Here is an 11,036-nt window from a genome sequence, read left to right as displayed (position 1 = left end):
ATAACAGTGACTGTTGTGTAGGCTGTTTGTTACAGGAGGAAGATAGTTAAGTGTGTTTTGCCTACAGTACATAGACATTCCATGCAATCACATGCCTGATCTAAGAAAGCATGTATGTGAGGTGTCGCTTGAAATATCTCAAAGCTCTGTTGAATCCTTTGATATGGCTTGGGTTAAAGATTTAAGATTGAAGGAGGATCTCCACACAGCCTGAGCTGTTTATTAGATGAGACAGGACAGGTGTTATTGTTTGTATGGTCCAGTCAGGCTCGTCTGCTGTAATCACAGTCTGCAGAAGCCCCGAGATCAGAAACTGAACTGAAAAGACGTTTTGCCTTTAATGTGCCTTTTGATCATGTTACCTTTTGTTATAAGTTATATAACTCCAGATAACTAACAGTGAATTATGACATGGTCTTCAGCGATTGTCCTGTTTTAATGGAATTGCAGATATCCACAATCACATCAAAATTCTCAGTAAATACATACATTTACTAAAAAATACTTTATCATAATATCATTTTATATTGTTATAAAATGATTTATTATTCATCATTTCAGTTTCTCAAACTCAGAGAAACTCAATTATTCAAGTATTAACTAAACCCAGGTAAACCGACTGACAGTATCTAAGTCAAAGAGTCATTCTGGCCGTCATGTCCACCACATTAAATTGGGGTTGTCCACAGCGGTCTGTCTGCTGTTATACAAGACTCTCATTGGCAGAGGATTTCAATCAGCCTGTTTCCCCCAGGTTTGGCCCTGGACCACCTTTATCCCATCCTGCCAGGTGGAGGACCAGCAGAGTTCCACCACAGTGTGTTTTCTGTCCCGTCTAGTGTTACTAAGTCCCGCTCATCAAACTTTGATCGGGCCAGCTTAGCTGCAGGCCACGAGGACAGCACATCGGGGACAGAGTCACTACCAAATGAACAAACTGCTCCCAGCTTGCCTGTGGACTCATTACTGACATCACTTATCCATCTGAGAGCTCACACACATAAGTTTGTAAGTTCTGAATATTAATATTCTCTCTGTGGTCTTCCTGTGTGTTCCCAGCTCAGGTTCTGAGGCATTAATAATACACAGCTTCATCTCAGCTTCCTAGCTCAAGTTACACAGACTGAGCCAAGGCTAAAATGGAGGGGCTCCCTCACAATGACCTCCTCTAAGGAAGGAAACAAACTACAGTACCCAGCAGCAGCCTCTTCAATAGATGACCTGAAGTCATTGACACCAGACATCACAGTGGTTGGTTTGTTCAATAGTTGATGCACGACTTCAAAAGGGAGTGGTAAAAAGTTTTGAGTAAACATAATGCCAGCACCCTGTTCCACCACCACCACAAATGTGGAATGAACTCCCGACCAATGTCAGGACAGCAGAATCACTCGCCATCTTCCGGAGATGTCTCACGACTCACTTGTTCATAATTCACCTAAACCCACATAGAATGACCCCCTCCCCAACCCCCCCCCCCCCCCAAAAAGAAAATGATATGCACTTGTATGTTCTTGTCCTTAGCACTTATATCATAGCACTTTTGTACTTATGGTATCTTTGATAAATAGCAGCTACTTTGCTCAGATGAGGGCTTGAAAATTGTTTCTATCATTTCTTTTCTACTTTATCGACAGTGATATGCTGGAGGATCCTCAGACGCTTGTAGGATTTTCCTTTTAATTATTTGTCATCTGTGTGTCAGTATCATTAATTGGGTTTACTGAAACACTCAATCCACAGAGAAATGCACACAGTCAATATTCAAGAACTGTGCCTTTAAACAAGCCGTCAGGACTCCTGTAAGGTTGTGATGTCACAACTGTACAGTCACCGCACTCAGCCACGCCCCCAGCACAGCTGTGGTTGCAAAAACACTGACAGAGCTGATGCAGACATGTGGTGCGCATTGCCTCCTCAGGCCTGTGAAAGCTGACCAATCAGAGCAGACTGGGATTTTCAGGTGGGGAGCCTTAAAGAGACAGGAGCTAAAACAGAGGGTGAATAGAGGTGCTGCAGCAGTGCACAGTATGAGAGTGCACAGTATTTGAAAAATAAAGGATATGAACCTTTTCTAGTAGACACCCAAAATAAAAATATGAACCTGAAAGTGATAATAATATGTATGTATGGACCTTTAACTGATGAAACTGAAACTGTATTCTAACCATCATGTGTTCTTGAAAGATGTAGTAAAAGTAGTATCTGTAGAGTTTAATCTATTTTTCCACTTGTGTATTGGCATACAGCACAACTCAATATAAAGAGACATTCCACCAATTCTACACATCAAGATCAGTGTCCAAGTCACAGGGGTGACCTCTGAGAACAGTCTTCTGTCACTACCTGATCTGAGTGCACATCTTGGACAGCAACACCACTTGGACAAACCACATGTAGAACAGCAGTAAAAGTGAACAGTTAGTTTATGATTATGATTACATTTGCTAATAATTATTTCAGATGGCGGTTTGTGTCTGCCTGTTGTAGGATACCATATTTTCAGTGTTGATATTGCTGTTATTATGAGCTGTTAATGAAATAAAATATATTGAGCATTTATGCTTTGGCAGTATTCTTAAAATTTCCATATCATAAAGCCCCTTTGAATTGACTATATTGTAAACTAGAATTACAGCATCCCAGTTGTACACCTCCGTACTCTATTGAAGTTGCTGTCCCAGAGCTGTGGCGTTAATATGTTATTTTTGAAGAATATTATGACACAGTACATTTAACTTTTGACCTTTTGGATATCAAATGTCATAACTACATCATTTTATCCGGTTAGACATTTTTGTAACATTTTAGTGTAATTATCGTATGAATTCTTGATCTATGGCCAAAAATGTGTTTTGTGAGGTCACAGTGACCTTGACCTCTGTCCACCAAATTCAAACAGGTCAAAATTTGAAGAAATTGTCTCAAGGCATTCTTGAGATATCACGTTCACAATAATGGACGGATGGATGGACAACCCGAAAACATACTGGTGCAGAGGCATAAAAATGCAACCTTCTGACAGACAACCACGCACAGCCGTCTGAAATAATCATTATTAAATGTAATAATAATCAGAAAACAACTTGACAAATTCACTTTTACTGAAGTTCTACGTTTGTTTGTCCCAGTGGCATTGCCGAACCTAACTGTTCAAGACGGTGGATGTGTTCATGCTACTCAAGACTGGGTAGCTACAGTGGCTCTAGAGAAGCTTTGTTAAATTGATGTTAACAACCCTGTGACGTCATAGTGATGTCATCAGGGTAATCTCAGTATAGGGGAGAGTTTTAAGAGAAAGCCTAAAGTTTAAGGTGCTTACCAGTCATCAAGAATCTAACTACATACACTATCAAGTTGCATGATAGGAACCAGTGCTTTTGGATCTTGAGCCATACAAGACTTAAAATCAGGACATCTTGACCAATGCTGCTGTTGTTTTGACTACATCTTTTATCGGTCTCTTGTGAGCCACCCAACTTCCTTGTAAGTTAACTACTAAAATAGTGGAGTAGCCCTTTAATAGAGATGGGAAGATGATACCAAAGCTCCACTCACTCTTCTGAAATGCACTGTTTCAAGCTTGTGTCTGATGAAGAATATCATGTGACTGATGGGCAGGTGCCATCCCTGTCTTTAGTAAAATGACCACAATGCTTCCCCCACATTAACCTGCCTTCACCCTCAGTATCAGGAGCTCACTGTGCTGTATTTATAAATCCATGGAGCTGTCAACAGTAACATCTACATTTAATGCAGCACTTCAAGAGTATTAGTTTTCATAAAAACATGAAGACTTTTATTGCACACAAGACAGAAACTATTCAAATCAGTGAGCTTTAGCTACAGTGTTGAATGGGCAGCTATAAGGTTTGAATCTTTTTTCTGCACAGCCGCAAAGCTCCAAGATGTCATCCGCCCATCCCTACCCTTTAAATTGGAAATACTAAACTCCTGATACTGAGAAGTGTTTATGACAACAATGCTATTTACTAGCATTGTTGTGAACACTGCAGCAGAGTGAATATGCTCAAGCTGTTGTTTGTTGTGCAAAGATTTATTGTAGATCTCTAAATCAGCTGCAGAACACATGGTGAGGCAGCAATTGTGAATGTCTTTGAAACCATGGATCCATGGGAAGGGAAGTGCAGAGGCTCAGGCTATCTGCTTGCACATGTGAGCACAAAAATAATCTGCAACAGCCTCTTTTTAAAGTCTTTCATAAAAACATCTGTGTCCATGATTGAAGGCTCGTCTGTTAGGCAGTTCTTTGCTGGTGTTCCTTAGGGTCGGCGAGGAGCGGAGGGGTCACTGCGGGGGGAGCGGGATGCCCCGGGGATCAGTGACCTGCCCCTCCTGCAGGTTCTTCACCAGCTGGGCCAGCCAGCGCTTGGTGGTGGTGTCGTCCTTCAGGACCTGGGCGAAGGTGGTGTCTTTGAGCTGGTCAGGGAGGCACTGTCGCAGAGCTTCTCTGGCTCTAGACAGACACAGGGAAAACACTGTTAATCGCACTAATACATATAAATACATATGTGTGTTTTAACATTACCATCATTACCATCACATCATTCGAGGTGGGCGATATGATATCATATGCTGTAAAATGAGTTAAATCTGGTCTATTATACCATCATGGGCAATGTTGTAGATCAATGAGCATGATCAATATCATGGAATCAGACTTCCATGATTTTTGCATTAATGTTATGATGAACTTCTTAGGTATATGAACAGATTCCCTCTCTAGTTATTTATAAACCCTTCTTTTATCACATCACAGTATGATGTAGTTTCTGGATACAGGTATAGGACTATGATAGAAGATTTTATCTACAGTCTATTTTGCCTGCCCCCAGTCATCACTGTCTTTACTAATCGAGAGTTGACTTTTCTGTGGAGATCTAAATAGTAGCCCTTTTCACACAGAGACTCTGCATTATCTCCGCAGTACAGGTTCGCCTTTTCTCCACCGTCGTTTGTTCAAACCAAACCAAGCAGCTCTGGTGTAAAGCTGCACCAGTGTGTCAATTCATACAGCACGCCAGCGCTGCGGATCCAAAATAGGCGTGACGGTACACGTCATGATGATGACGCCTGTGTGTTTTTTTCAACGTGTTTCCCCCGGTGTCCTCCTGTTAATCTAAACATGTACCTGCTGACTGTTCATAATCATATGGATGCAGTTATAATGTGTTGTGATTGAAATCCTGACCCACCAAACATCCTGGAAAGTGTCAAATTTATGTTTTTCGCTCTAAATTACATAATTACATAATCACCATCAGTAAACAGGACGCTGTCTGACTCTCTCACACTCGGGGAGGGATGCTGTTTTCTGGGGGAAAGTTCACTGAAGTCTCGGTCGGGGGGGCTGACCGTCGTGGTGATTTTTTTCATGACAGTAACTACAACAACACAATAGTGAAGAAGACAAAGACATGGTGAGTTAAACTTTTTTGCCGGGGACAGACGCTGTTTTTCTGGCAGAAATGTGATGAAGAGTCAGTAGAACAGACAGGATGACAGACACTTCTCCACGTATAACTGCGGATTTTCTTTCCTCATGTAAGTTGCCAAAGACACTACCAGTTACTACGTTACTGTTTGGTCTTGTAACGTTACTTTGTGTGTCATTTCTCTTTTATTTAATGAGTGAAGGATCTGTTTAGCTGTCAGATTGAACTTCATCAGCTGACCCACCCCCACTGTGCGCCTCCGGCTTTTCCATTCACACAGACGCCGGCTCGCCTCTGCTGCGGCTCTGATACTACCTACGGAGGCGGATAAGAGCTGCAGCAAAACTGTCCCCCCTCTTCACATCTGAAATTTTCCCACAGACGATGATACGGAGAATCAGCGCATGATTCCCGCACTGGAAGGGCAGTGTGAATGGGGCTACCGTTTCCTCTCTGATAGGACAACAACATGCACTAACATGCACACCTGCACAGGTGCTTTTCATTACTCCAATGTCATGAAGTAGTCAGTGATGCTGGTGGTGACTGATGATGCGACTCTCTTTTTCTGTGATGTTTACTTTGGGACAGCTTCCTGTTGTCTCTGTATTTTTAATTCAAATTCAGTTTGTCAACAAACTTTAAAAAAGATGGTGATGCTGCACATTGTCTAACACCCTTACAGGCTTAATAAACTAACTATGAATATGTTTTTATTATCTAGTAATGTGATACATTAATTTGATTTTTTTTCACTTCATCTGTTGAATCTTCCTAGTAATTACTCAATTAAACTGGACATATACTACTTTGCTTCAACTTCTCATTCTGAAGTGAATACTAATGTCACAGTGTAATGGCTGCAGAAAAATGACACTGCGTAATCTGCGTATAGATTAGTTGACTATAAACCTCACTTTCACTGTGATATTCAGTCTGCACACCGGACTGCATTTGTCTGGTAAAAAAGAAGGTCACATTACGGCACAAAGGAAGCACATCTACAATTGTGTACCAAAACAAGAAGAGGCATTGTTTTCCCCAGTCACTATCCCCAGGTTACAGTGGAACAACTGGAATAACTGTGGAAACTCTACACTGCAAGAGAAAAAGAACCCCACTGATGGAGGAGGCAAAGACGGCGAAGAGGGTAAGTGATAGAAACTAAGGTAAAACAAGAGTGAACGGACGGGCATTCACTGAATGAAGAGCACTCCAGTGTGTACCAAACATAGATGAAAATTAAGCTATAAAAATAAGATTCACAATGTAATAAACCTGAACATGAGAAACCTCATCTCTTTTTTTCTTTTCCCCACACAAGATTTTATTCAATTTTTCTTTATGAAGCTCCTTTTAGCTGTTCTGATGGCCATCTTGGTTTAACTGTCTGAGAGATTTGTAGCACTATGTCGGACAAAACGCTATCTGGTGTCCTACTGGAAGGTTGCATGTTTTGTCGTTGATTCCCCTTCATTCTGTTGTAACAGTTCCAGTCACATCAGTGACACAGTAAGTGTTATCAGTGATAAATGTACCTGGAGTTGTCTGACAGACGGAGGTAACAGCGTACTACATGCTTCAGTAGGCGGGCTGACGGCTCTTTGGAGAGCTGCAGGACCATTTTTCCCTGAAACAGAGAAAGAGACTGTGAAGCCAAAAAGAAAAAAACTGATCACACATGTATAACATGTTAATAATTAACTTACAAGAATCATAGCAACATGGGAGAACCGCTCATAAGTCTGACAAATGTATGCCAGCCCTGTGTCATCCAGGAGGATCTTCTGTAAGATGAAGGTTGCAACCTAAAACACAATTAGACCACATGTTGTAGGAGACCATAACTGACTCTGCTTTTTATCAATTAATATAGTGTGTTGCTGTAATACAGCCAGGGTTTTGTTTACACTGTCTTCCAATGGTCACCAGGACTGAACGTCTACACTCGTACCACTGGATGTGTTGGTCAGAATAAAGTCATGTCAGAATACCGTTTTAGAGAGTTCGCTGCCAGACTCCATGATGCGAAGGCACAGGGGAATGATCTCTGTGGTCAACAGGAAATTGATGACTTCTTGCTCATCCGTTTTCACCAAAGCACCTAGACAGTGTTGACACAAGGAGCCAATAAGATTAAACCATTTCAAGATGCAGATACATTAACTTTAATTTCTACAAATTGAGCACTTAGACAAATAAATACAAGGACAATGTTGCATTTGTGATCTGCAGTGCTGACAACTGCAACTTTCTGAAAGGCAACTAGCGACAAGTTTAATGACTAATTCAGACTATCAGGAAGAAGGTGAAAATTATATTGCCATAGATTCAATTATAATTAATTCCCATGCATGCTGCTCAGAGTGAGCAGAGACAGTACACAGTGACAGACACAGTGACAGACACAGTGACAGGAGGTGCAGGACTCAGAGATCAGTTGGTTGTGACACTATCACTCTGAAACTTTCTCTGTACTGGAGCTTGTTAAAAGTTAATTTGAGCTTCTCTCTCACTCTGGATTTGTTTTTGTTTGTTTGTCTGTGTTTGTTTGTTTTTTGATGTGGTTTGCTCTTCCTGTATTATCATTGTCTTCTTTATGTACGGACTGTTTTTATTTGCTTTGTAGCGTGTCCTTGGGTGACTTGAAAGGCACTTTAACATAAAATGTGTTAGTATTATGACATTATTATACATTCTATAGCTTAAATGATAGCTTAGTACATTTTTTTTAAGAGCTGGCAACATTGACTGTGCAGTAATCAGAGTTTGCGATGGTGTTTCCACAAAGAGGATTACACCAAAAAAATGAGGTCTAGTTCTAAGACAGCACTTGCTGACACTCACCATATATATGAGTTTAACATCTGGATGTACAGCTGGCTTTGTGACATCACAACTAGTATGGAGCAAATCATGGTCCAACACACTTGGACAATGGGCCTTTTGGTAAAACAGACATCACTTATGAATGTCTCAAAATGTGTGCGGACTGGAGGGCTTTTTAACAAAAGCTTCTCTGTCAATCTTCAGTTCACCACAGAGATCCTTCAGCCTCCAGACAAACCACTACTAACCTCCAGCTGCTGACACACGAGACGAGAAACACTCGTCACATCAGCTGAGAATAAGGAAATGTGGCTCCAACATGGTGAAGTTTAAGTTTAGTTTTTCAGGGTGTTTGGTGTTTGGTGTATTCAACAAATTTGGTGTATTCAACAAATTCAGAAAACAACATGAGGAGTGAAAGTGAGAAGAATGTATGATTAGCAGGCAGTGAGTTAAACTGTATTATTGAGTTGCATTACAAGTGTGATGAAGTACTGACATATTAAACTTTTTTTTTACTTTGGTTATGATTTTGAGCATGTATAATTTTCCTACGATGACTAATTTCAAATGTCACTATAATATTTTACAATACTTCAATGCTATTTATCTCATCAGTGTTGTACACACCACCACAGTGTTATCATACATTATCAACAGTTTAACGCCATTAAACTTGTGTTGTATATGCAAAAATACATTATACAACAAGGCTAGGGGAAGAAAAGTTGGTGATGAAATCCTGACATCAGATTTCTTACCTATGACTCCTAAGCTGGTGAGGCGGAGGTACTCGAATGGCCGTGTTTTGCTCACTGTGTGTAAGAACGGGTAGAGGAAGAGTGGGATGTGTGCTGCCAGGAAAGCTGACCTGAGAAGAACAAAACTCACTGCTGTCATATTTGTTTTGAATGACTGGTTGACTTCAGCGCTGAGCATTTTATGACCATCTCATTTTCAAGTTCTGCCCTGCGACACCATCATTATTTACCATGTACTGTTTCATCACTGACGTTAACACTGTCTGCGCATGATTAACAGAAGGGACACATGCAGACTTCAGTTACCTTGTCTCTGGATGGGAGGCCACACACTGGAGCAGTGCGAGGGCGTTACATACTCTGTTGGACTGGTGTGCTGTCAGGGTGGGGGGGTTGATTGATGGGTAGATGTTGACAATTTCCTACCAAAGACAAGGATCAAATTACAGATAAGATATGAACTGCCAGATGAAACCAGTTAATTTAGGATAATATTGCATTAACACCACTCTGTTACTCCACCATGTTACCTGTGGAAAACACTGCCCTGACTCACCTGCAGCAGGGCTGCTATGGTGCCACAGGAGTGCCACAGCATGGGGGCCAGGTCCGGTACGGACTCCCTCTTCTTGCTGAGCTCCAGGAGGGCATTCTCCCTGGTCTCTGGACTGGACAGCTCATTGATCCACTGGTAGATCTTTTCTCTGTCCACTTGTGCCAGTGCTGTGGTTACAGCCTGAAAGCAATGGAGAAAATGTAGCACCATCACAGCCTGTTCTCTCTTTAACACAGACAATGCCCCATTTATTATTTTAAAGACTGACACGTGCGTCCGAACGGAAAAAAGCTAGGCTTTATTGAATTGACAGATTTTCGGCTTGGAATCGGAGAACATTTATGAATCGTGGCTATGGACAAATCAAATGAAGTCAGCTTATTTCTTCTTGTTGTTATTACGAAACTAGTCTTGCTGGCTGGACTGAATTCAGCTCTGTAATTATATTCTATTTCAGCTATGTATCTGGCCAGAAAGACTACACTTCTGGCTTATCAATATCGTTAAACTAGCATAAGATAGCCAGGCTAACATGTAGCTCAGCTCACGCTAGCAAGCTAATTTTGAATGTTAGTAGCAGTGACGGATCTACTTACCGCTCCTGTAGCCAACATTCTGTGCAGCGGGTGGATTTAATCCAGTGAGGCCTTTAAAAACCTGTACACAGGTTTATACGTGTTTTTACACAGAGCTGGAACAGAATAATTCTGCTGAAACACAGATATTAGGCTACATTGGCTTAAGTGCTAGCTACAACCAGATCATTTCCGGTGTACTGCTTTCAAATTAAAAGCGCGATAAATGTAAACATTTCTGTATGAGTATGTATTATATTTTAATGTTTTGTTTTGGCAGCAAATCAAATTTACATTTTCAGTCGTAGTTAGATCCTACTCTACAGCCTGGTGGTTTTCTGTCCTGAACAGTTATTACATAATGTTTATATTTTATAAACACTGTGGTGGACATATCTTCACAATTTCCTAATTAACCATCTCACTGTAATTCAAGCAAATATACTATAGGCCAGACATGTGTCAGGCAAGTCACAAGTCATCAAACATACTGAAGATGCAGTCTGACCTGCAGTAGCTGGCCTTAACAAAACGAAAAGACAAGATTTAATAATGACATTATTGGCTTGTTTATCTAACCTGTTTAATAAGTATGACAATGAACTGAATTTGTATTGTAATTACTGACATTCAGTGAAAGAAATCTGATCAAACTAAAGCAAATAACATGACGGACTAAAAACAACTAAAAAGCTAAACTGAAACATGACAAGAACACAGACAAGTCATATGAGTCATCATGTCTCAAGTCAATTTAAGATCAAGTCTTAAACAAGTCAAGTCTCAGTTCATTTATTTACAAGTTACGTTGCAAGTCATCAAAATAGTGATTTGAGTTGACTCGAGTCCAAGTTACAAT

General features: G+C 40.7%; 1 protein-coding gene across 2 annotated transcripts; it reads right to left on the bottom strand.

Moving 5' to 3' along the window:
• Positions 1-3,772: 3,772 nt before the first annotated feature.
• cnot9 (CCR4-NOT transcription complex subunit 9) lies at positions 3,773-10,383 on the bottom strand. 2 transcript variants are annotated; one of them, XR_014621682.1, is made up of 9 exons: positions 10,199-10,383; positions 9,603-9,782; positions 9,353-9,468; positions 9,047-9,156; positions 7,451-7,560; positions 7,166-7,264; positions 6,995-7,086; positions 5,280-5,405; positions 4,352-4,477 (listed from the first exon to the last, which is right to left on the bottom strand). XR_014621682.1 is itself a non-coding variant. In XM_084347405.1 (8 exons), exons 1-8 carry the CDS (start codon positions 10,214-10,216, stop codon positions 4,309-4,311), a joined length of 894 nt encoding a protein of 297 aa, XP_084203531.1. In that variant the 5' UTR covers positions 10,217-10,382; the 3' UTR covers positions 3,773-4,308. The 2 variants fall into 2 exon arrangements, 1 of the variants encoding a protein (XP_084203531.1); XM_084347405.1 differs by lacking the exon at positions 5,280-5,405 and having other exon boundaries at positions 3,773-4,477; positions 10,199-10,382.
• Positions 10,384-11,036: the final 653 nt, after the last annotated feature.

Source organism: Pagrus pagrus, assembly GCF_965226575.1.
Source record: "Pagrus pagrus genome assembly, chromosome: 24".
NCBI classification, from domain to species: domain Eukaryota; kingdom Metazoa; phylum Chordata; class Actinopteri; order Spariformes; family Sparidae; genus Pagrus; species Pagrus pagrus.
The sequence above is the reverse complement of the archived record's forward strand: the minus strand, read 5'-3'. Positions and strand labels throughout refer to the sequence as shown.

Coding starts and splice junctions, on each gene's coding strand:
- cnot9 (XM_084347405.1), bottom strand. Junction 9,469..9,602: donor CCATAGCAGCCCTGCTGCAG/GTGAGTCAGGGC, acceptor TGTCTTTGGTAG/GAAATTGTCAACATCTACCC. Junction 7,087..7,165: donor CCCATGTTGCTATGATTCTT/GTAAGTTAATTA, acceptor TCTCTGTTTCAG/GGAAAAATGGTCCTGCAGCT.